Source organism: Moschus berezovskii, chromosome 12, assembly GCF_049115385.1.
Source record: "Moschus berezovskii isolate FMDL1 chromosome 12, NW_MosBer_1.0, whole genome shotgun sequence".
NCBI lineage: Eukaryota > Metazoa > Chordata > Mammalia > Artiodactyla > Moschidae > Moschus > Moschus berezovskii.
The window spans coordinates 59,415,289-59,442,226 of NC_142471.1; the positions used below are offsets into that span (position 1 = coordinate 59,415,289).

The 26,938-nt window shown below is 40.5% G+C and overlaps 1 protein-coding gene across 6 annotated transcripts in view; it reads right to left on the reverse strand.

Moving 5' to 3' along the window:
• The window catches only part of CPEB3 (cytoplasmic polyadenylation element binding protein 3), a 201,638-nt gene that overhangs the window by 21,437 nt on the left and 153,263 nt on the right, over window positions 1-26,938 (reverse strand). For all 6 annotated transcript variants that reach the window (XM_055425084.2, XM_055425083.2, XM_055425088.2 and 3 more), the window contains 2 exons: window positions 20,014-20,128; window positions 10,674-10,855 (listed from right to left, as the gene is read on the reverse strand). In XM_055425084.2, coding sequence (XP_055281059.2) covers window positions 10,674-10,855; window positions 20,014-20,128 — 297 coding nt within the window. The remainder of the gene's footprint in view (window positions 1-10,673; window positions 10,856-20,013; window positions 20,129-26,938) is intronic.

The following is a 26,938-nucleotide window of genomic DNA, read 5'->3' on the forward strand; positions in this document are numbered from 1 at the left end:
ACTTAAACACTTTAAACTGTCCCAGTTTTTCACAGAAACACTGTTCAAAAGAACATAAGTAAAATTTAATCCTAACATTTTACTCAATTTCAGGCTCAAAATCTTTGTATTATCAGAGAAAAGATACTGAGAGAAATACCTCTTTCTAGACTAAAAAGAGGAAAAGTCTTCAATCCTTTAAATAGAAAATGCATCCAGGTATTTACATCTTTAAATGAAACTTGAGTGTCTACACGCATGTCTTGACTAACATCTAACCAATCTGTCTATAGATTGGCACATATATTAAATTTTTTTTTGTTTGTTTAGTGTCAACTTTAACTATTTCATTATCCTTATATTAAAGATTTTTAGTGGAACTGAGCAGGAACTTTAAAGGAAAAAAAGAATTAACTTGTTAGCTTTGGACATATGCTTAGGAGATAAAAGCACTGTTCAAACAGGCCAGGTTCAGCAACAATATAAATCAACATCTGTATAGCCTAATAACTTTCCAGAGTACTTCTTCACCCTCACAGTTTATCTGTGTAATAAACATGAAGATTTTAGGCTAGATGTTCTTACTATCCTGGGACAGTAAAATCATTAAAATAAAGCCTCTAAAATGTTAAATAACTTGCCCAAGGTCACACTGTGACTGGGAGAAGAGACAGGAGTATAAACAGATCTCCCAATTTCCAAGCCAGAACACTTTTTAACTACAGCGTGGTTCTGTAGGGTGGTGAGGACAGGAGTGGGTGTGAGGTGTATCTTCCCCCTTAGATACATAAATACCCCCCATTAGCTTTAGGGAGCCTCTGGTACCCATAAGAGTGTATGCCAAGGCAAAGAAATGCTGAGAACCCTGTGCTGGGTATCATACTACCTTGATATTGTTGCCATAGGGACAAATAACCAATTAGCCAATAACTGGTAAACATTTAGCCATAAAATATGCATAAATATAAGCCTTAAAGGACTTTTATCAAGCTATTATTAACATCTCCTTTGAAGTAAAAACTGAGGCATGAATTGCATTTGTCTCATTTATAATAATTTTCAATAACAAGGGTCATTATGACAGCAAAAATGCCACAGTTTCACTAAATGTTACAGTCCAGTGGAACTGCATTGGCTCACACTGACTTGAAGAAAGGTTTACATGAAGACAACACAAAAAACAAAAGCAACACAACTGTAACACAAAATTTCAAGCTCCTTTTGTTAATGTTCAAAATAACTTAGAGACATACTGGCAAACCCTGGCAGCAGACTCCAGATGTGTCCTGCTCTGTGCAGTGTATGTTCAGCTGAAAAGTTACATGAACTATGGAAACATAAAAAACTAAAGCACCTATAATACAGTTCAGGAATTCCTACCCTGGTTTGTGTGAAAAGAAGTGGGGTTAAAGAAACATTAGACCCTGGATGAACAGCAAGGTTTGGGAAGGGAGTTCCATGAGCAGAGGCAGCTCTCATGTCAATTAACGACAGGCGTCTTGAGAGTCTGTCTCCAAGCCTCTCCTAGGTTCTCCTCTGCTGTAAATAAACTGGGTTAGATGAGGTCATGCCCAAGTTAAAGTCCAGCTTTAATGAACTATAAGTGTTAAAGAATACTTTTTGATATGCCAAACAGCAAAACCTAAACATCTTTATTAATTCAAGTGAATGCACTTCAGTTCAGTTCAGTTGCTCAGTCGTGTCCGACTCTTTGCGACCCCATGAATCACAGCACGCCAGGCCTCCCTGTCCATCACCAACTCCCGGAGTTCACTCAAACTCATGTCCATCGAGTCGGTGATGCCATCCAGCCATCTCATTCTCTGTCATCCCCTTCTCCTCCCGCCCCCAATCGTTCCCAGCACTTAACTAAGTAAAAAAAGAAAGCGGTGCAGAGTGCCCTCTGGTGGACAGCTGGACATGCCAAAGGAAGCTCTCAAATCATCAGCATTCATTCATTCAAATATAATTAATTAATGTGGGTCCACTGTGTGTCACTTACTGAGTATCCAGGAGTTAATACAAGAGACACAATCGTTGCCCTCACTGACTGTACGGTCTGGAAGCAGAGATGGAGATTAAACAAAGCATTGCTTCCTTTTTGTTGTTTTTCAGTTGTTAAGTCGTGTCTGACTCTTTGCAACCCCACAGACTATAGCAAGCCAGGCTCCTCTGTCCTCTACTATCTCCCAGAGTTTACTCAAATTCAAGTCCATTGAGTCGGTGATGCTATCTTATCATCGTATCCTCTGCAATCCCTTTCTTCTTTTGCTTTCAATCTTTCCCAGCATCAGGGTTTCTTCCAATGAGTTGGCTCTTCACATCAGATGGCTGAAGTATTGGAGCTTCAGCTTCAGCATCAGTCCTTCAAATGAATATTTAGGTTTTATTTCCTTTAGGATTGCTTCATTATAGAGGTTCTGAATGCCACAAAGGAATAACAGATGGGATTATGACAATGATCTATGGGAAAGCTGTAAATGCCACTGAAGAGAGGATTCCTAAAATTATCACAAATAATCTGAGACCTGAAGGAAAAGTGAGTTTTAGGCAGGGAGAGGGAACTATCCACAATCACCCTGGAAAATAGAGAAAAAGACCAAGATGAGGAAATGGGAGCTGAAGGCAGTATGTAGTATATGGAGGGTCACGTAGGCAGTGTTAATTGACTTTGACCTCGAACCTAAGGGCAGTAGAACATAATCAAAAGGTTTAAAGGAGGGAAAGATGTGATTCAAATCATGATTTTTTAAAGACTGCTTTAGATTTCTTTTTTGATTTTTTATTTATTTTTGGCTGTGCTAGGTCTTCATTGCCACATGGGCTTTTCTCTAGTTGTGGTGAGCAGGGCTACTCTCTAGTAATACATGGGCTTCTCACTGCAGTGGCTTCTCTTGTCACAGAGCATGGGCTCTAGGGTGTGCAGGCTTCAGGAGTTGCGGCGTGCAGGCTCAGTAATTGCAGTTCCCGGGCTCTAGAGCACAGGCTCAGTAGCTGTGGATCATGGGCTTAGTTGCTCTGCAGCATGGGGGATCTTCCCAGACCAGGAATCAAACGCATATCTCCTGCACTGGTGGGCAGATTCTTTACCACTGAGCCACCAGGGAAGCCTAGACTGCTTTAGTTTTTCATGTAAAGAATGAATTGGAGATGGGCTAAAGTTGAACTGGGGAGACCAATGAGGAAGCAACTGTAGATGTCCAGGTGAGAGGTGACAGCGACTCACTCCAGTATCCCTGACAGCCTTCCATAGTTACTCCCAGTCCCTGCTCCCTCATTTATCATCCTAATTTATTCTACACACTTACTGAGTGTGACCCATGTGCAAAGTACTCCCATTCAGACCTCTGGGAACAGTGGCAGAGTCAAGATCATGGCAGCAGTCTTGATCTGTAAGACAGTGGTCGCCAACCCTTTTGGCATCGGGGACCCACTTTGTACAAGTTAACTGTTCCATGGACTGAGGTGAGGGGGATGGTTTTCAGATGATCCAAGTGCATTACATTTACTGTGCACTTTGTTTCTAATTTAATGCCACTGCTGATACGACAGGAGATACTGGTCCATGGCCTGGATGGTGGGGAACCTGACTGTAAGGAACCACAATTGAGAAGCTTCTTCCACCTCTGGAGTCTTCTCACTGCTGTGCATACTGTGGCATAAAGCTTGCTGATGTGTAGATTTATCAGCCCACTCCAACAGGTGACATATTCTTGGGGGACCTTAATTAATACATAGCAGGGGGCAGAAATCTGCCAACAGCCCAGCCTACCTTGTTCCTGTGACTTTGAAGAACACAGGTTAATAAGTAGGATTCCCTGCCTCTAATGATCCCTTTGAACTGTGGTGCTGGATTTGTATGGCATATGAATTATACTTCAAGAAGGTATAAAGTTGTGACCAGAATAAAAATAAAAAAAAAACCAAACCTCTTGCCCAAGAGGTGAAGAGATACCCCACGTCCAAGGTAAGAGAAACCCAAGTTAGACGGTAGGCACTGAGAGACTGCATCAGAGGACAGAAAGATTAAAACCACAATCACAGACAACTAGCCAATCTGATCACACGGACCACAGCCTTGTCTAACTCAATGAAACTAAGCCATGCCATGTGGGGCCACCCAAGACGAATGGGTCATGGTGGAGAGGTCTGACAGAATGTGGTCCACTGGAGAAGGGAATGGCAAACCACTTCAGTATTCTTGCCTTGAGAACCCCATGAACAGTATGAAAAGGCAAAAAGACAGAACACTGAAAGAGGAACTCCCCAGGTCAGTAGGTGACCAATATGCTACTGGAGATCAGTGGAGAATAACTCCAGAAGAATGAAGGGATGGAGCCAATGCAAAGACAACACCCAGTTGTGGATGTCACTGGTCATAGAAGCAAGGTCCGATGCTGTAAAGAGCAATATTGCATAGGAACCTGGAATGTTAGGTCCATGAATCAAGGCAAATTGGAAGTGGTCAAACAGGAGATGGCAAGAGTGAACATAGACATTCTAGGAATCAGTGAACTAAAATGGACTGGAATGGGTGAATTTAACTCAGATGACCATTATATCTACTACTGTCGGCAGGAATCCCTTAGAAGAAATGGAGTAGCCATCATGGTCAACAAAAGAGTCCGAAGTGCAGTACTTGGATGTAATCTCAAAAACGACAATTGATCTCTGTTCATTTACAAGGCAAACCATTCAATATCACGGTAATCCAAGTCTATGCCCCTACCAGTAAGGCTGAAGAGGCTGAATGGTTGTATGAAGACCTACAAGACCTTCTAGAACTAACACCCCAAAGAGATGTCCTTTCCATTATAAGGGACTGGAATGCAAATGCAAATTTGGAATTGAAGTACAGAATGAAGCGGGGCAAAGGCTAATAGAGTTCTGCCAAGAGAATGTACTGGTTATAGCAAACACCCTCTTCCAACAACACAAGAGAAGACTCTACACATGGACATCACCAGATGGTCAACACCGAAATCAGATTGATTATATTCTTTGCAGCCAAAGATGGAGAAGCTCTAGAGAACCAGCAAAAACTAGACTGGGAGCTGACTATGGCTCAGATCATGAACTCCTTATTGCCAAATTCAGACTTAAATTGAAGAAAGTGGGGAAATCCATTAGACCATTCAGGTATGACCTAAATAAAATCCCTTATGATATTACAGTGGAAGTGAGAAATAGATTTAAGGGACTAGATCTGATAGATAGAGTGCCTGATGAACTATGGACAGAGGTTCGTGACATTGTACAGGAGACAGGAATCAAGACCATCCCCAAGAAAAGAAATGCAAAAAGCAAAATGTCTGTCTGAGGAGACCTTATAAATAGCTGTGAAAAGAAGAGAAGCAAAAAGCAAAGGAGAAAAGGAAAAATATACCCATTTGAATGCAGAGTTCTAAAGAATAGCAAGGAGATAAGAAAGCCTTCCTCATTGATCAATGCAAAGAAATAGAGGAAAACAATAGAATGGGAAAGACTAGAGATTTCTTCAAGAAAATGAGAGATACCAAGGGAACATTTCATGCAAAGATGGGCTCAATAAAGGACAGAAATGGTATGGACCTAACAGAAGCAGAAGATATTAAGATGAGGTGGCAAGAATACACAGAAGAACTGTACAAAAAAGATCTTCATGACCCAGAAAATCACGATGAGTGTGATCACTCACACTCACCTAGAGCCAGACATCCTGGAACGTGAAGCCAAGTGGGCCTTAGGAAGCATCACTACGAACAAAGCTAGTGGAGGTGATGGAATTCCAGTTGAGCTATTTCAAATCCTAAAAGATGATGCTGTGAAAGTGCTGCACTCAGTACGTCACCAAATTTGGAAAACTCATCAGTGGCCACAGGACTGGAAAATGTCAGTTTTCATTCCAATCCCAAAGAAAGGCAATGCCAAAGAATGCTCAAACTACACCACAACTATACTCATCTCACACGCTAGTAAAGTGATGCTCAAAATTCTCCAAGACAGGCTTCAGAAATACGTGAACCGTGAACTTCCAGATGTTCAAGCTGCTTTTAGAAAAGGCAGAGGAACCAGAGATCAAATTGCCAACATCCACTGGGTCAACGAAAAAGCAAGAGAGTTCCAGAAAAACATCTATTTCTGCTTTATTGACTATGCCGAAGCCTTTGACTGTATGGATCACAATAAACTGTGGAAAATTCTGAAAGAGATGGGAATACCAGACCACCTGACCTGCCTCCTGAGAAATCTGTATGCAGATCAGGAAGCAGCAGTTAGAACTGGACATTGAACAACAGACTGGTTCCAAATAGGAAAAGGAGTGCGTCAAGGCTGTATATTGTCACCCTGCTTATTTAACTTATATGCAGAGTACAACATGAGAAACGCTGGGCTGGAGGAAGCACAAGCTGGAATCAAGATTGCTGGGAGAAATATCAATAACCTCAGATATGCAGATGACACCACCCTTATGGCAGAAAGTGAAGAAGAACTAAAGAGCCTCTTGATGAAAGTGAAAGAGGAGAGTGAAATAGTTGGCTTAAAGGTCAACATTCAGAAAACTAAGATCACGGCATCCAGTCCCATCACTTCATGCCAAATAGATGGGGAAACCGTGGAAACAGTGACAAACTTTATTTTGGGGAGCTCTAAAATCACTGCAGATGGTGATTGCAGCCATGAAGTCAAAAGACGCTTGCTTCTTGGAAGGAAAGTTATGACCAACCTAGACAGCATATTAAAAAGCAGAGACATTACTTTGCCAACCAAGGTCCGTCTAGTCAAGGCTATGGTTTTTCCAGTTGTCATGTATGGATGTGAGAGTTGGACTATAAAGAAAGCTGAGCACAGAAGAATTGATCCTTTTGAACTGCGGTGTTGGAGAAGACTCTTGAGAGTCCCTTGGACTGCAAGGAGAGCCAACCAGTCCATCCTAAAGGAGATCAGTCCTAGGTGTTCATTGGAAGGACTGATGTTGAAGCTGAAACTCCAATACTTTGGCCACCTGATGCAAAGAGTAGATTCATTTGAAAAGACCCTGATGCTGGGAAAGGTTGAGGGCAGGAGGAGAAGGGGGCGACAGAGGATGAGATGGTTGGATGGCATCACCAACACAATGGACATGGGTTTGGGTGGTCTCCGGGAGATGGTGATGGACAGGGAGGCCTGGCGTGCTGTGGTTCATGGGGTCGCAAAGAGTCGGACACGACTGAGCGACTGAACTGAACTGAAACATAAAAGTGAAATCTACCTTAAAAAGCATCTACAGCACAGGGTGCAGTTAACAGAGACTCAGAGTACCATAGGCAACAAAATAAGGTATTGCTGAAAATGAAAGTGTTAGTTACTCGGTTGTGTCCAACTCTTTGCGACCCCATGGACTGCAGCCCACCAGGCTTTCTGGCCATGAAGTTCTCCAGACAAGAATTCTAGAGTGGTTTGCTATTTCTTTTTCCAGGGGTCTTCCTGACCAAGAGATCAAACCTGAGTCTCCTGCACGCAGATTCTTTACTGTCTGAGCCACCACGGAAGCCCGAAGGTATTGCTGGCTATGTTCAAAGCAATAAGAGCAACAAGAGGAGAGAGTAATGTTTGCGGGAAGGGAGAGCAATATCCACAGAAAACCAGTGAAAAGGAGCCCCACTCAAGACAGAAGCTGGCCTCCATCTCTCATAGTAAAGAATATGGTCTGCACCTTGGTTAGCATGAACAAAGAGCATGAAAATGGAGCTGGGAGACAGGGAGAGAAGGGAATCCATCACTTGCAGTAATTTTCATTTTTCCCACTCAAATAATTCTCATTCCAGGGCACTGAAGGAATCAACAGATCGCTTTTGACACCATGTGACATCACAACAGTCCCACTAAACACTTGTCCAGTGAGTCACACTGTATGTACTGCTTTCTTATACAGTATCTCTTCTGGACTTTTCAACAATCCAGTGGGGTACACAAAGCTATTACTGTTATTGTCCTAATTCTGAAACTCAGAATTTAAGTGACCTGCTCAAAATCACACAGCCCTCTGGGAACAGGACCACATCTAGACCCAGCCATCTGACTCTGCCCAGGGTTCTTTTCACTAACCAGTGTAACTTTTCACTGCATCTTCAGCAGAGCAACGATAAAATTCAAGCCATTTAATATTAACATCAGTGTAAGTACACTTCTAGCAAGATGAATACTGTTAAATCAGCACGTTGCAGGTAAACATCTTAACTGCCATGTGACTCTGGATGTTCAGTCTTCAAATCCCACTTAATCTTCAGACTTTCCCCAGGAGTTACAGATGAGGACCCAAGGCTGTGGGCATTAAGTAACTTGTTTGGGGTCACCAGAGGTCTGGTGATTGGTGCAGCAGAGGTTTAAATGTACTGGGATCTGTTCTGGCTCCAAACTCCATACTCCTATTACAACTGTCTGCTACCCTAAATGTTTATCAAGGACCATCCTAAGGTATGGAGGGTATAGGTAACCCATATGCAAAGAGCAGAAACCGTCAATGGCATTCCTGAGAAGTTTGATGAGTCAAACACTTTTCTATAGCATGGCCTGTGATTATGCTAACAAAAGAAACGTCACTTCCTTCTTTCTTACCTAGGTCTAAGTCTTGTGGGAATCAATGCTGAGGGCATGAGTATAGCAGAGGTGAGAGTAGAGGTAGGCAAAAAAACAAATAGTGCCTGAATTTTCTACAATTCTTAAAGGAGTTCAAAGAATACCATAAATCCTGGAGTAAATGCACTTCCTTCTAACTAAGGAGTAAGACAGGAGGTTGTTACGGTGGGGGCAAAGGAAAAGTGGAATCTTCTTTTATCGTCTTTACGCCCTACCTCCTGAGCAGTCTCAGGCCTTCTGGTTTCAGAGGGGAACAAAAAGAAAGCTACTTGGATACAGATGAGAACACAAGCGCTTTTCAGGTTAAGTTTATTGCCTGGGATTCACCACTGACAGGGGCAACAGCAGTCTAAATGTAATGGAATCTGGGGTTTCAGATTCACAAACATACACGCACAAGCAAGTCCACCAGAAGTTAACAGAACCCTCCACAGAGCACCATTTGTCAATCCAACAAAGGTTTACCAAGCACCTACTGTATCTACACCTGGAGAAGGAAATGGTAAACCACTTAAGTATTCTTGCCTGGGAAATCCCATGGTCAGAGGAGCCTGGTGGGATACAGTCCATGGGTTGCAAAAAGTCAGACATAACTGAGTGACTGAACAACAGCAATAAATGTATCTACATATCAAGCGGTGGGGAAGCAGGGAATAAGATGGACACAGTGCCCAGCTTTGTGGACCTCACAGTCTGTAGCAGAATTACTGCTACCAAAGGGGTGCTGTGGGCGCTTGAAAACTAGGAATGGAGTTGAATCTTTATCACCCCTGACTTTCCACTGATTTAGAGTATTTCACAATTTTGTCAAACAATCATTCATTTTAATTAAAAAATGAACCACCACTACTTACTTTTAAGGATCTCAGAGATGTAGCAAATAGACTGTTTATTTTAAGCACTGGCTTTTATAATTTGATCTATGTCTTAAAGAAAATGTTATCTTATTGACTTAAAAAAAAATCTATCACCCATTGAAACTTTCACCTCCTAACACACTTAGGTCTGCTACACAAAACCAGTTAGTCAACCATAGAGAGGAGTTGACACCTGGTAAGAGAACACATTTACTACTTTATTTATACCCGAGTGTACGCCCCCCAAACAGCCTTGACTGGAAGCATTAACAGCCATTGAACAACTGCACATGGAGGTGTTTAAGGCTTGAGTTTTCCCCCTTGCTCCATTACTCTATCAATCAGGTCTCAGATTAGCTCCTAACTCCTTCTAGTTCCCCAAGCTTCCAAACAATGGCAGAACTGGGGTTTAAGGATTTAAACCTGCATCTGTCCCCAAACCCAACTGAGCACACCAATGCTCTCCAGCTCTACTGTCTCCTGTTTGGATTTGTTCTCGCAAATCTGAGTGTCTCGACTGGCCAGGCAGGCAACATCAATGAGCAAGGAGACAGGTAACGTATATGTCTATTTGCTATGAGCAGGAGAATGACAGAGAGTTGGAGAGGGGACTAGAGGGGACAGTAAGCAGCTACTGCTATCAATAGCTCCAGAAATTGCTATCACATATGATCTTGCAAGTTTAAGAGAAATGGGAACTTCAAAATTTTACGTCCACTCCTGAATGTTAACATTAAATGTCAGTTCAAGTTCTTTGTTTTGAGAGGACCATGTGGGTCAAACAGGCTCTCAATTTTTGTTACTGTGCTGTTGGCATCATCTTTTTTCAAAAATATTTATTTATTTATTTGGCTGTCAGGACTTCCTTGCAGCACAGGGGATCTTCAGTTGTGGCATGTGAGATCTAGTTTCCTGACCAGGGGTGGAACCGAGGTCCCCTGCACTGGGAGTGCTGAGTCTTAGCCACTGGACCACCAGGGAAGTCCTGGCATCATCTTTTAAGCAGCACTTGTTTGCTTCACTAAATTGTGCAGCATTACTTTCATAAGTGTAACATCACCCCAGGGACGGGGGAAACAGAAAGTTCATTAACGCCTTAAATACCAAGGGTACTCTCTTTTTCAGGCAGCCTAGATGGACTCATGGACTAATGCCACATAGGGTGTTTTTCTCCTCAGGGGCCCATAGAATAACTTTCATTTTTTTCCCATAGCAATAATACCCCAAGCAGTTGCTTACCCGTTTGTCAATGTCATTGTGTTGGAGCTGCACAAAGCGAGCGCTGATGGCTGCGATGTAACTCTGCTGATTGGAGAACGCCACACGGCCGGCACCTTTGGGGTACTTCAGCTCGGGGTCTGTATCAATGCCAGCATAGCAGACACCACCATATAAACGGTCCATGATCATTGCCAGTTCAACTGCAAGAAAATAAACACCACTTGGTATAAATGTTTAGAAGGGTCTCTTGTCCAGGAGAAGGAAGGACTATATGGAAGAATCATGCAGTGTAACTAAGAAATGGAAAACCCATGTTAAGTATCATGAAGAGTGTCCACACCAGTCTTAGAACTCAAGAAGGGGAGCTCCTCATAGGATATTTGAAAACAAAATGAAAAAAGAAAGAAAGAATTTACACACACAAATTGACATAATAAGAACTTCAGCAATAGTATAAAAGAAATGATCTATTAGCAACCCTCCTTTCTAATTTCTAACTGCTTAGTCCACTAGAGTGGACCCTGGGTAGGCAAAGCATTTCAGGTGCCCTAACAAGTTAATAAGAAATAGTCTACTTACTGACCCCTAGGGCTGAAAGTAATTACTAAAGTCACACTACTAAATTAAGATTAAGCTATAGAAAGAATTGATTCTAGAGGCAATATGTTTACAGCCTAGAAATAACTCTCTACAATTTTTTAAAAAATAAAAGATTTTTAGAGTTTATTTCAATTGAGGAATCTCCATACTAACTTCTCACACTAAATTCTAAATAACAATACTAAAAATGATAATATCAGCCATAAACATTTATTGAGTGCTTATAATTACCAGGAAACACTAAGCTGCTACAAAGGCAGTAAAAGCACACTCATCCTGTACCCTGCTATAAATCCAGAGGTCTGGTCTGCACTCTTCACTAGAGCTCTTTGGTATATCTACAAAACACCTGGACAGAAGGCATTTGGAAATTGGACATTCCAAAGGTCTGATATTCTACAACTGTCCTCATCAAAAGGTACCATGGAGAGACATACAGCAGTTACTTACCTGGATCCAAACTGCCTGAAGTTAATTGTTTACTTGATACTGGATGGCACCTCCTCCAGGTATGACCACTCCTTTCAGGCCACTCACATGGTTTTAAGTCCAAAAGACTTGGCCCTACTCTTAGGGAATGACCCAAGAATCCACTTCCTCAAATACCTACACGTGGTATTTGGAAAGGAGCGGACAGGGAAGACAGATGAAGACCTGGGCCACAGTGAGTGTGCAAAGGCCCCCAGACAGCTGAGCTCCACAGGAATCAGTATCTGGGGAGAAGGGAGCTGCACAGGCTGGAGGGGCAGGAGAAGAACTCTGCAGCAGGTTCAAGGGCTAAAGGGCTGAACGATGCAAGAACTCTCCCAGATTTCTATGAACAGAAGGAAAGCCATGTACTACTGGTTTCTATAATGGGCAGCTGCTGAGGCAGTAACAAAGTTACATCACTGTGAAAGAAAGGCTGTCTTTCTATCTGACTTCTTCAAACCATACTGCTTAATACTGGTGATTGATTTCTAAGCTTCTGTTTCTAATAGGAAGAATGACTTAACAACCAACAGGTAATTTTCAGAAGATGAGTAAATAAGCTAGCAGTAATTAAGCCAGAGAATAAGTGCTTTTAAAGACAGAAGAGCAGAAAGCTACCCCAATGATCCCATTATGATCAGAATTACTGAGTCATATCAGTCAAAGAAACACTGCTGGTTAGAGCCCAAGTGGACCCTGACTTCGGTCTTGGGGCAGGATCCAGGAATCACATTCATTCAAACAATGCAGCAAGAATCGTGTCCCTGTTGTTTAGTTGTTAAGTTGTGTCTGATTCTTTGGTGACCCCATAGACTGCAGCCCACCAGCCTCCTCTTTCCATGGGATTTCCTGGGCAGGAATAAAGAATACTGGAGTAGGTTGCCATTTCTTTTTCCAGGGGATCTTCCCAACCCAGGGATCGAACCCAAGTCTCCTGCTTGGTAGGCAGATTCTTTACCACTGAGCCATCTGGGAAGCCCAAAAATCACGTATGTACCCTGAATATCAGAATTTAGTGGGTCCTTACTTTGTCTCAACAACTTATGATGGCTTAAGGACTTCCTCACATAGCTAATGTTATTCCAGTCACAGAGAAGAAGAAATTGAAAGCTGAATTTATTCACCTTAGTCGTTAATGAATTTCCTTTATTAGTCAAATTGGCTTAGTAAAATAGGTAACCTTGGGGCCTGGAAATTAAACACTAATTTCCCAAAGACCTGGCTTCTTCTGGAATAGAGTAAGACAGTGAACACTCCCTCAGTTTGGTGAATGGCCAGGAGACTAATGTTGGCAAAGAATTGAATGCGCTTGTCTTCTACCCTTAGGAAGGACTCAAGAAAGTGTATAATTTAGAAAGAGAGCTTGAAGCTCCAGCTGAAGACAAGAGCTACTGTAACCAGAGGTTCTTCTACGGCACCTCGGTCTCCAAAGGAACTTTAGGGATCCGCAGATGCCAGAGATAGCACCTTCCACAAGCACTTTGTGAATCTGGCTGTTGGAAAATCATCTTCTCTGCCCAAAGATTCAGTCACGGCTGATGCTACTGGCAGTTAAGCAGTTCTGATAGGAAAAAGAAACCCTCATTCACTTACACTTTTATGAAAATTATATAAATTAATAATTTCCACTTAGAAGCTTATGTGCAGTCATTTTCTTGGCCACCCAAAAGTCTGCAGGCATTTGAGCCAATGAAGTCTTACTCAAGTGAAGGACAATTTACTGAGAAGCTAGAAGAAAGAATCCAAGGTGACTACAGAAAGTTATTTTAGGGGAAGAATATGAAGACTACTCATTTCTCTAACTTGATCTGTATTTTAATTACAAAAACCTCAATAGTCTGATGATCCTTGAAGAAAAGTAAATAATAACTCAACAACTGCTGTTTGTACTTGGTCCTTAGTCAGCAAGTCCTCATTAAAAGTGTACTTCCTGCTGCCTAAACTCATGCTGGACTCAAACAACAGAGAGATGTCACTTAAGTACTAAACAGCATTTCTAATTATTGAGAAAAGTAACCAGTTGGTAAAAACAACATAAAAAAAAAGAGTAATATAATTCATCTACTACACAGGCAACTAACAAACACAGAGCAAGCTTTCCTCAAGTCCTACAAAATTCTAATCTGAAAATACTTTTTATATGGAAGATACAAATTTACCTACAGATGTCATAATATGCAACTACTCATACAGACTAGGTTTTAAAGGATTCTTTACAGTGAGCATTATCAGCTAATGTAGGAAAGTTCCATATAAATTCCCTTCCTCTGAATGAGGAGGAAGCTGAGCCAGCAAGAGGGCTACCATTTTGACTACTTGGGAGGAAGAGAGAAAAACAGAAGAAAAGCAGTAAGGATCTGGTAAAAGTCAACTAAAACCTTCATGGATGTATCTATACATTATGAACTCCATCCTGCTCTTGAAATGTGAGTCCTTGATCAAGGATATGTCTTATCCGGAAAATGTAGTCAAACCACCTACTAAATGTATGAGAGTGAATCCTCATGTGAAAACGTCCTCTGTAGATGACAAGGACAACGTTATCTCCCAGGAGCGTGTTCTTAACATTTAACCTGAGGAAGATGAGGGTACAGAGGCTGAAATTCGGACCAATGGAGGTGACAGCAGGCATAGACAGAGTCTGTGAGGATGTCAGATGTCTCCAAACCACTTCTCTTTTTTCTTTCCCATTCAGACAGTGTTCACAGGGTCTCTCTGGTCACCACAGGGGTGGGAAATTAGGCGTTCTGGTAGCCATATCCAAGGGCATATGTTACTTACTGTGGTTAAGATGTTCTATGCTCTTATGATAACTCAAATCAGCTCATAAACAACTGTAAGTCTAACCCACACACTGGCTCTTGTGATGAGCTTCCCTGTGTCCCAGACTAGAGAGGGAAACACAAATACTGCAGTTGCATGTAGCGTACAGTACGTCCGTGAATTCCTCTGGGTTGTGCTGACCGTGCCCTGGAGGCGAATCTGAACCCCAACTTGTTTTGCTCCTAATTCTTCATAAAGATCTGAAAGGGATCAGCTCAACAGAAAGAAAATCATGATGACTCTCCCATCCTGCCCCACCCCAGGATCCTGTTCCGACGGTTTAATTAGATTTCAAAGTTAGCCTAAGGCAATGTAGAAGTCCAAGATACTGTGAGAGCCAAATGGGACAGAGCAGGAATGAGGGTTCCTGAGGGAAATACTAACACATTCATCTTTTCAGATTTTAAATCGTGAATCCAGAAGCTCCATTTCTCCTCTTTGGAAATAACAAAGCAGACAGGAAAGAGACATAAGGCACCTCCAGCTGACAAAGAGGCCTGCACTTCTGAAAAGGAAAATTCAACTCGAAGGTGAACTTTCTGAGTTTACAACGGCCGAGCTGGATCACAAAAGCGGTTCACATAGCTTCAGTAGAGGAAATGCTCACAAGCTTCCACTCTGCATGAGATGTTGGGAAGTTATGAATATTTTCAAATAAATGGTATGAACAACTAACTAAGTCTGAGCGATAAGAGTATTTAAGTTGATTAAATCGAGCTGGTACTAGGCTGACTGTTATTACTGTTACAGAGACAGAATCTCAGATCTCAGCCTGATAAAGCAGCTTCCTTCTGTGTAAAGAGTCCCAGACTTGAAGTCTGGAGATCTGAGTTTGAGCCTTAGCTTTTTTTTGTTGTGGTCCTGACTAATCACCCTCTTTGAACTCTGCTTCCTTATCTCTATGATGAAAAGTCTACCACTTACAACCTCACAAGGTTTTCATGAGGATTAAACATATATGAGAACTCTGGGCATATTTCTAGGCACAGAGTGGTGCTCAAATGCTTCGTTTTGTCCAGGGGTTGTTTTTCTTTAACATTTGCTTAACTCATAAATCTTTGCTTAACATTAACTTGGCCTGGTTTCTGTTCCATAAGCACCAGTTCATCCCAGTCTTACTTTAGCTTTAAGTCAATGTTACTCAAACTGCCACTGATATGGCAACCTTTGACATTAGCTGTGGGTGAGGGTGTGCTTTCCTAGAGGAGGGAGCTCCCAAACTCCCTAGAAAATCAACACTAGAAAATCCTTAATCTTAAGGGCAGTGCAGTGAATTAAGTCAGTATGCCAATTCTGGAGTTTATCTGAGACAACTCATTCTGAACTTGGAACTGGGTGAAAGAAAAAGCTTCTGGTGTTGACCAATTTGACATAAGATGATTTGTCTGCTACCACTTCACAGAACAAAAAGGATATAATACTTCTCTTTCCTAAATCATAAATCAGGATGTGATTCCTAATATGTGTGGCCTACCAGAATGTATGGAATAAATGCTCTTAGAAAAATTCATCATATTCTCTAGATGTATGCCATACATCAGTGAATATTTACCTCAAAAAAAAAATGTTTTCCTCTAGAATTTCCATAGAGAAGCCATCCTCACAACAGTTGGGGTGGGGGAGAAGAAGGGCAGAATGAGGAAAATATCAGGATCCATAGCAGAATATTAGGGAAAAAAGACAGGAGAGACTCATCAGAACAATAGTTAAGAAGGTGAGAGATCCAAAGATGACAGGCAACTGGCAGGCTCCAGGAACTCAAGACTGATCTTTTCTGCAGGACCTGGTCAGATAAACTGTCAGGAGGAAGTCATAAAGTGGAGGAACAGCTCACAGATACCTCTAACTAGAAAAGAAGACTGAGGGTTTTTCAAGCCTGATCAAAGTTGGAAATGCATGGCTCCCAAAGCTGGATTACTGAGGCAGCCCCCAAATAAGATGTCTAGGCCCAGAAGCTCGAGTTAGAAGATACTTATGTTACAAAACCAGGGGAGAGTACGGGGACCAGATCCTTCCTTTTCCATTCTTTCCTGGTGGTCTTTACTCAAAACTCCCAAGCCTGGCACTTACTTGCTATCAGAGCAAAGACATACTGTCAGGAAAGGTTCTCATGCCATAAGGATATGCAACAGGGAGATTTCTGCACTGAGATTTAGGAAGACATGTTGCTTACAACATCTGAATGAAGAGTGCCAAAATGCTCTTGCATGTCCAGGTGGTAGCAGGAGGAGAGATAGACAAGAGAGATGGACCACCTCTTTCCTAGTACTGACTCTCTGAAGAATATGTACACTTTAGCCACACGGTGGCATGGCGAGCCTACCCACAGCCTTTCCTAGTGTAGGGGTGGAGAGAGATAGGAAATGGAAGGAAAGCAAGATCTAGAAACAGGAGACTTCAGGCAAACCATCCCTGGCCTGCCACTGTCACCGACAGGAGTGACAGAAGGGAGAGACAAGAGACAGTAGAAATTACTTGACCTAGAAAAGGCAAAAATCCAACTTTGGGTAAACTCATTGAGACTTTCCATCGATATTTTCCCACTTTCAGGCTAATTTTTCTAGGCCCCTGATTCTTTTTCCAACCTGAATTTTTAAAAGTCACGCTTGTCAAAAGATCAGAAGGAACAACCTAAACTCACTCAAGACAATCCGCTTAAAACAGGTTGCCTTGTATCTTTAGAAGTGTTTGTGCATTTCTATTTAGTGGAATAAAGACTATATCATCATTTATTAGTGATAATGGTCCCTGTCTTACAATGGGAAAATATCAAAGACAAAAAACCTTATGAGATCCAAAAGGATAACTCTTGAGTGATAATGTTTTATTCACTGTAATGTGCTAAAGGACCATTTCTGGCCCAGGATAAGGTGAAAATCAATCTGGACACACAAAATCTCACTTGTTGAGTACCAGCCCTACTATCTAGTTTAGGATCATCTTCTATATAGTGCCTAAAATAGTTCTAAGACTTTCCAGAATTCAAACCACAATACCCCTGGGGAAAAATGCCCTGAAATATTTTAAAACCAAAAATTGAGAATTATTATGTTAAGGAAAATAATTCAGTATTCAAGTAATTGGGTTAGTATTCTATTAGTATATTTCTGAAATCTTTGACTTTATGGGTGATGACCGGTTCAACAAGAGTGGGATGTCCATTCAGTGTGGCATGACGTGCACCTTCTCAGTGCCAGTAGCACAGTGTGTGCTCAATACATGTTTACTGTTCAAGTGAACTGCACTGTATTCAATTTAAGATTGTCTAGCAAAGTCAAACTGAATTCTTTTAAAAACAGTCTTCTATTCCAAGACACACACCGGTCCACAAAGCTCAGTGTGTTCCAAAGAAATTTAATTCTATGCACAGGGATAAAAGCTAAAGATGTTAACTCTTTTCATCCAGACTACTTGGCCTCCAATCTGGAAGTCTTGGATAGAGTAAAATTCCAGGACACTAATGTAGATTGTTTAGCCTTCTAGAAACTAGCTACATTTATAGGAGGTGCTGGCATGGGGGAACCTTCATTAGACTAAGTGAACACAGATTAATATCCAACAATGGCAGAAACAAAATTTTAAACCAAAACAAATTAGTTTACTTTAAAGAAAACGAACTTTGAAATTTATAAAACATGCATTATCTAGGCAGGGAACACAAAGTCCAATTTCTGACTAGATAACTAAATATAATTCCTGTTTAACCCTAGAACATGTATCATCTTACAGACACAGAATGTTAAAGAAAGAATACAATTCAGCATCTTGGGTTTCCTGTCTTGTGCTGTCAGTGTGATCACAGAACAGATGATCACAAATAGAGGTCCATATCTATCCTTTCAAATCAGAAAGAATAAAGGATGAATAATCTTTAAAAAGGCAATTTAGTTATAAACTATTGTGTCTGTGACTTAAAACAGACATGAGATTAAAGTCAGTTTTATTATTTTTACAACTGCAGGAACTTTTCTTTCAGAAAGCTTTTTTTTTTCAGATTCCCATCTAAGAAAAAAGGGAAAGGGCTAAGATATTAAAACTACTTTGTGTTTGTCTTTAGTTGCAAAAAAGAACAGCGAGAATATTAGCAAGGAATGTCCATTTTTTTAAGAATATATTTGCAGTGTAAACTCTATGAAAGGGGATTTTTCTCTTTCCACTCCTAAACATATCACCAGTTAGAAAAAGCCAGGAATATTACACAGTGCCCCTACTCACACATTTTTTTTTAAAGCACAAGCTCTTTAGAAACAAAGGGCTGTATTGGCCCTCAGCTCATAATGCTGTTCACGTTTGAGTTGGCCCTGCTTAGACTTTATTCTCTGATGGCAGATAAAGGGGGAAGCATCTCTGCTGCTCTGCTTTCTTTCTTTGGGCAAGTTTGCCACTAGGATGAGAAAAAGACCCAAGACACCTGACTTTCTGAAATACCATAAAATTATAAACTCCAGTCATAATTAATTTGTTTTAAGGTCTTTCTTTTAATGGAATTACGAATACATCTTTATAGAGACCTAAACTTTTAGCAGTAGCTTGGAGTTGAGATCTGAATAAATGCATTAGAAAAGTTGAGGAACATTCAGAATTAAGAAGTCACCAAAGTCACAGAGCTGTTTCACAGCTTGATTTAATGATCTCTGCTTTTTCTTTTACTTTTTAAGTAGAATTAAGTCTACTTGTTAACACTAACATGAGATAACTGCCCTTTGCTACTACAGTGGCAATGGTTAGCTTATTTTTTCATCTTAGTTTAAAAAAATAAACTCAGCTATTTTAAAGCACTTTACAAGCTTTGTTCTTACAAATAATTTTACTATATTCCATAGGCAATCATACTGAGCTGACAAGTGATTAGATTTGTCTTTGGTGCCCCAGTCAATTAGCATACTGCCCAATGCCAGCAGGCACAATTATTTAATCATTGGAAAGGAACCGAAAAAAACAAAAAAATAGGGGTGCTTTCATGAAGTCAAATTAAAGATGCTCAAATACATAACTCACTTTTCAAAGTACTTAAGAAAAAACAGGAATCTGTTTTGCTTGGGAAGAGTTCAGTCTGATTTCCAGGAACACAATTTCCAGCAGTGGTTTGGTTTGTCACTAAGTGCACACAGCTGCACTGGACAGATTTCTGATGGGGTTCTTTTTCTGTTATACATAACAAAACTAACTGGCTAACAATGCACACTGCATTGTTATTATTTTTTAAATAATTGGTTGAACAGGGAATCACTAATTAGAATCCAACCCTCTGAAATAACAGTTTAATGAAATTCATTCTTGCAGCAAAAGAAAATACAACATCTTGGCAGAAAACATTTAAGGGTCAGCTCAGTGAACTGATATGATGGCCTTCTTTTTGGAGATTGTGTATAGCTGACCAGAAGCCTAGAAAATACTGCAGACTAAACACACTGGGGATTGTTGTTGTTGGTTTTGTTGTTGTGGTGTTACTATTTCCACTCACCAGCTCGAAGGGGTCGTGGAACTCCCCCAACAAAGATAGTTTTTCTGGGGTCCAAAGGCTGTGAACCATCCATTACAAAGTCACTGTCACTTAGGTTCCATGGTCGAATTTGCACCTGAAAAAAAGTCGTTTACTTGGTCCTTACTTCATTTCCATTAACCCCAAATGAGAATAAGGTGACTAAAGATAAACCCACTGATTTGTGCATTGTACAATATACACAACCCAAACAAAATCCAGTTATTAGTTAATGTAATCTCTAGACATATGCTGTGAAACCTTCAGAAACCACCTGTGGTTTTCAAAAAGGGTAGTCTTTTATAGATAAGAGTCTGGGTTTTGAATAAGATCCATTTTAACACGTTAAACTGTTCATAACCTGTCACATTATAGCACTTAGCTTTTTAAGAGCTCACCTAAAGAGGGAACAGGAACTTTTAGAATATTTTCAAAAAATTATCTATATGTCTGGCTTTTAAATTATCACCCCCTAAAATGAAAACATTTATCTTTCAGCAATGTGATTTAACACAGTTTAACACTTATCAAGTTAGCACATAATTACCAGCAATATCAAATACTGAAGGGCACAGAGTTATCTACTTTTGGTTGATCTGATTTTCCTAAATAAGTCCAGTAAAATAAAGGTAAGTCTAGAAATTCAAGTAAATTTTCAAAGAATAGGAAAAGAAATCTCTATGACATATTTCTATTTAGTAATATCTCTTCACTGGGACTCTGACTCCCTGCCCATAGTTTATAGTATGCTATCCTTATAAAAAATATTTCACCAGAATCGTAACCTTAAAACATATTCCTTTCAATTCATAACCGAACTATCAGAGAATAGCTTAAAACAAAACAATCACCAAAAAACCCTCTCATACAGAAAGGCCAGTTTCAGCACGGCCTGAAAACCACCAGGCCATGCACTCAGTTGGCCATGCGCTCAAGCAGGCCAGTTGTAAAAGCGAAGAAACGAGCACTGGTTTTTAAGGAACATGCCTCTCCATTCACCTCATTGATTAGGATAGGAAACAAAACAGCTGAATTTTAATTTCCTTAGTATCAACAAAATTTTTCACTTTTCCCATTGCTCAACCATCAACACTTAATGAAAGGAAATATATATGACAATTTTTTATTTGGCTTGCCTTATATCCAGTAGTTCTTCTATTTGAAAGATAAATCTGCCAATGACACTTTCAAAACACCTTGAATCAACTCCAAGACTGGCATTGCTCATTAGAAACAGGCTACACATTCGTTATGACTGTTACAAAATTTATCCCCCACACAACTTTTGGAGCTTTTATGACACAGTTGCCTTCACCAGTTACTGGAAGCCATAAAATCTCCACATGGGGGAAAAGAAAATCCAGTTCTTTCCTTGTAAAATTTGGTCTGTTTGACTAAATTATCAATCCCTTGATATTTACCACAAAGACAGATTCACCAATACCATAAAACATCACTTTCAAATGCCTTCATGAGGGCTCATTATTAATGTTTAATTAAAAACACAATCTCCTGACACCAAGTAAAAGGATTCTAATGTCAACACACAAAAGACAGGGCAAATCTTTTCCTGTACAGAGCCTGTTTTTCTTCTAGTCTCATCCCTAATAAAGTAGTTAAGGTAGCTTTAGGATCTGGTAATTCTATTTACTTTATGATAATTGAGTTCAATCATATGGCTCACAAATAAAAACAATTTGTGTGTAATATCCATAGTGTTCTGGTTTCATTTAATCAGAAGTACAGAAAATGAAGCCTCACACAATAGCTGGAGGTTGCTGTTGCTTCAAAGAATTCTGCAGAAGATCTCAAACCCGCCTGCTGAGAGGCTTCACTGCTGCCTCTTCTTCCCTCTTACACCCTCCCCACCCCTTCATTACATCACACACAACCCGTTCCCTTACCCTATTCTTGGGGAAAATACAGGAAGAAGACTAGGGAGACAGTAATGATTAACTATATTCACAAAACCCACATTTCCCAGCTGCCATCACAAAACAGCTCCTCAAAGCTCACGCCACTGCAAATTCAGAGAAATGTCAACACAGGCCAACATCAGCACACTCTACGTGCTAAGCAAGAAATATTGTGGTACTGTTTCCACTGAGAAGTTTCATTCACACTTCAGTTTCTTTCTGAAATATAAGACCATTCTTACTCAGGAATGTTCTCCATCTTCTAAGGTTTATTCTCAGATCTCAGGGTCTAATATTCATGTTCTATCTTTCTGACTTACTCTTTGAATAAATTCTCTGGTCCCAAGACAGACAGACAGACAGATACACACACACACACACACACACACACGTTTCTCTACTCTTTTAGTCCCATACTTTGTTAGCTGACTCAAAGAACTTTTTATTATCTTTATTTCTTTAATAATTATTTTTAAGAAATGTTGAAATTAGACCTCTATCTTAATTCAAAACAAATTTCCCCTGGCAAAACAACTTTTGCATCCACAGTGATTACTTTGTGTGTGTGTGTATGTAACAATTCTTCTACTATGTTGTCAAATAGGCTATACGCAGGGCAGTAAAAGCCTTAAAAACCTAAGGAAAAGATAAGGCTGTCATCAGAATGGTGAAGATTACTTTAAATGAAACTGACATGGTTCCAATACCACTTCCTGAAGAAACCTGATCACATTTGGTTACAAAGGTGACTCCAGGAAGAGGCTATCTGGCTGACAGCACCCACAAGTCCTTTGGCCATGCCACAACCTTACAGCAACGGTTACGCAACACAGAACGTCTGTAGGGCCGGACAGGTAGCACAAACATGTCAGGTTGCCAGGACAATAGTTAGTAGGCAGGCAGTGACACTATGGAGTAAATCACTCCTTTTATTTTGTTTTATATTATAGTTGATGAACAATGTTGCATTAGTTTCAGGTATACAGCAAAGTGATTCAGTTATACATACATGCGTGTATCTATTCTTTTTCAAATTCTCTTCCCATTTAGGTTGTTATAGAATATTGAGCTGAGTTCCCTGTGCTATACAGTAGGCCCTTGGTTATCTATTTTAAATATAGCAGTGTTAAACTACTCCTTTTAAAGGAAGCAGACACTTCTCTCAGCTAGTATTTATCATTTGTGAATGTATTGTCAGACTTTTCCATTTCTCAAAAATAGCTAGAAATTCAGATCTTTATGTGAAACTCCAAGATTTCTAAATATTGGGAACTCATTCAAATGTGAAAGTCACTTGTACAGGCTAGACAAAATTAACTGCAGGCCAGATCATTTCTGTGGACTCCAGCCTGTGATCTCTGGTTAGAAATGTTTAGTTACCACACAGTTCACAAAGGAATGTTTTGTTCCATAAGCACTTATGAGAGAAAATATTAATACAAAAATGATTTTCCCTTAGTTTCAGTTCCTTTTTTAAGCATATATTCTAATGGAAGTTCTGGTGAGGACCATAAACCTTCTAGCTGAATTATTAGTCTTCTAAATTTTTATTCTCTGATTTAATAATTGGCTTTGTATAACTGCTTATCTCCAAAGGCAAAATCTTTTTAAGGATAAAGGCAAAAACCAAACATAAAGATTGATAGCATAAATATACAAATTTATACCATAAAGTGACTTCAACAGCTTTCAAGAAATCTAAAACAACTTAATATGTAACAGCAACAGTTAGTACTGAGTTCAAAATGGGTTGTAAAGCAGTGGAGACAACTTGCAAAATGCATTTGTCTCAGGAACTGCTAACGAATGTATAGTGTAGTGGTGATTCAAGAAATTTTGCAAAGGAGATGAGAGTCTTGAAGATGAGGAGCGTGGCTGGCCATCAAAAGTTAACAATGACCAACTGAGAGAAATCATCAAAGCTGATCCTCTTACAATTATACGAGAAGTTGCCAAAGAACTTAACGATGACCATTCTATGGTCATTCAGTATTTGAAGCAAATTAGAAAAGTGAAAAGGCTCTATTAGTGGGTACCTCATGAGCTGACCGGAAATTAAAAAAAACTGTCGTTTTTGAAGCGTCGTCGCTTTCTATTCTATGCAACAACAACGAACCATTTCTCGATTGAATTGTAATGTGTGATGAAAAGTGGATTTTATATGACAGGTAGTGACGACCAGCTCAGTGGTTGGACCGAGAAGAAGCTCCAAAGCCAAACTTGCACCATAAAAAGGTCACAGTCACTGTTTGGTGGTCTGCTGTAGGTCTGATCCACTACAGCTTTCTGAATCCTGGCAAAACCATTACATCTGAAAAGTATGCTCAACAGTTGACGAGATGGACTGAAAACTGCAACGCCTGTAGCCTGCACTGGTCAATAGAAAGGGCCCAATTCTTTTCTACAACAATGCCTGAATGCACATCACGCAGCCAACACTTCAGAAGTTGAACGAATTGGGCTACAAAGTTTTGCCTCATCCACTATATTCACCTGACCTCTTCCCAATCTACTACAACTTCTTCAAACAACTTGGCAACTTTTTGCAGGGAAAATGCCTCTACAACCAGCAGGAGGCAGAAAATGCTTTCCAAGAGTTCACTGAATCCCGAAGCATGGATTTTTATTCTATAGGAATAAGCAAATTTATTTCTCATTGGCAAAAATGTGTTGACTGTAATGGTTCCTGTTTTGATTAATAAAGATGTGCTTAAACCTAGTTATAATGATTTAAAATTCACAGTCCGCAAGCACAATTATGTTTGTACCAACCTAATAACTTAAATATCATTTTATTTAAAACAGAGTCATTAATAGGGATAAGACTAGGCTAAGTTCTAGAGGGAAAAACTTATATAATACAGGTCGTTTATTTTGATAGGATGCTATAACATTATTTCCTAAAAAGAAAATGTCATTGAAAATTTGCAAAAGCCTCTAAGTTAAATAAAAAATGCATTTTTATTGTATCTTTAAAAACAGGATAAGAACAGTTTTAAACACAAGTCTTAGGGCTTCAAGTTTCTGAATATGACCAAGTCTCCCTATAGCTCTGGAACTCTCTCAGTTCAGACCACTATTTAGAATTTAGACATGACCTTGGTGGGCTATAGTCCATGGGGGTCGCAAAAAGTCAGACACAACTGTGCAACTAAGCACACACTACCAATAAATAATGTTATATTGAGCTCACTTTGCACATCTCATCCTATACCTGCTCCGGTCCTCTCCTTAGGTTACAAATACCTACCACTTGAACGGTTCTACTGTGTGGTGCCTTCCTTTTCATTTGCTGGGCTCAAGGCAGCTCCAAAGAGCAACCAAACTTTCAGAGTCAACAGTGCAATCTGGTGGTCAGTTTAGGAAATTACCTGACCAAATCCTTCTTTCAGGCCATTTGTTCTCTTTCCCACAAATTACCCAGAAAGCTTATAGTTCAGCATCCCCCCAACCCGGCCCCATTTCCTTTTTCCTCTTTTCAATACCCTGCAAACTCCTACTCAAGCTCTTCAGGAAAATGTCTCCATTTTTCTTTCCCTAATCCTACAATCCTTTTAATTGACATGAATCAGAAAAACTACAGCATAGAACTATCCGGACTGCTTTCCCCAGTAAGCAGCATCCCAGCTCTTCTGACAGCCAGGATGAGTCAGCTAAACCTAGGTCTGTGGACATACAGCTGCAACAGCTCAGCTGTAGTGGTAATGAACCCGAACCCACCCCAGCTGTCAGCAGTTCTATTTTAAGCATCACAGACCTCACAGAATGACTGGAGTGCCCCATAGTATCACAGATAAGCTAGTCTGTGGTTTGTGAGGCATCTTTATCTTATCCACGGTGCAAGGGCTTGTTTTATTATTATGACCACTATAAAACCAAGAGTCATAATGGCAATAATTGTGGTTAAGACTCTTCAAAGTATTTTCGTATTTGGTATTTCATCTCAACCTAATTTCCACCACATAATGCCCTAACAAACAGTTCAGCCACCTTTGAGGACTTTGGGTGCTACTTATTATTCTCAAATACTGTCCTCCACCCAATGGAGAGGAAAAGGAAATGCCCTCCCTGTATCTTCTACAGTTAAGTGGCCAGAAAGGACTTAATAGCTGCTCAGAGTCATTGGCCTTGATATGACTCCCGTACTCTGGGCAGGTCTGGGGCCACCAGGCAGAACTCCACTGGGACTCAAAGCAAATGAAGATTATTCCTCAGACACCAACAGGTTGCCGGCCCTGGAGAACCTCAGCAAAGTAGCCAGGATTTTTCCTAGACAGGGAGCCAAAAGTAATCCCGGGAAATTCTCTTACACCCTCCTAGGATTCTCCAAGGCCCACCAGCAATAACAGGAAATAGTGCAGGTACAAGACGGAAACTGCTGCCATCTTTGACAAGTTGCACAGCCTGATGCACAGAAACCCCAGGCTCCACTGGGACCTGCAGCTATTGCTGAACAATTCAACTGCACTCTGTATACTGTTTCATAAGGGCACCCAGTACAAAAATAGAGCATGCATAAACTGTGCCCCTAAAATGGTAACGTACACCTTCTTGCTCTATACTTGATATAATAAAGCCATTATCAATTAGATAATATGATTAATATCTGGACTTAACATTCATAAGATTCAAGGAAACACCTTCCCGCTAAAGGTTTTCCAGAATCCCTCAGGGACACCTACATGTGTGTTAGTCACTCAGTTGTATCCAACTCTTTGAGACCCCATGGACTATAGCTCTCCAGGCTCCTCTGTCCATGGAGTTCTCAGGCAAGAATACTAGACTGGGTTGCCATGCCCTTCTCCAGGAGATCTTCCCAATGCAGGGACTGAACCCAGGTCTCCCGCATTGCAGGCAGATTCTTTACCACCAGATTCCAGCCACCAGTGAAGCCCCAGGGACACCTGCTCACTTTGCTGTTTGGCTCCCCTGCCCAACTACTGTCTATAAAACTTCCATCATAGCACCTTGACTCCTTACCCCACCTACTG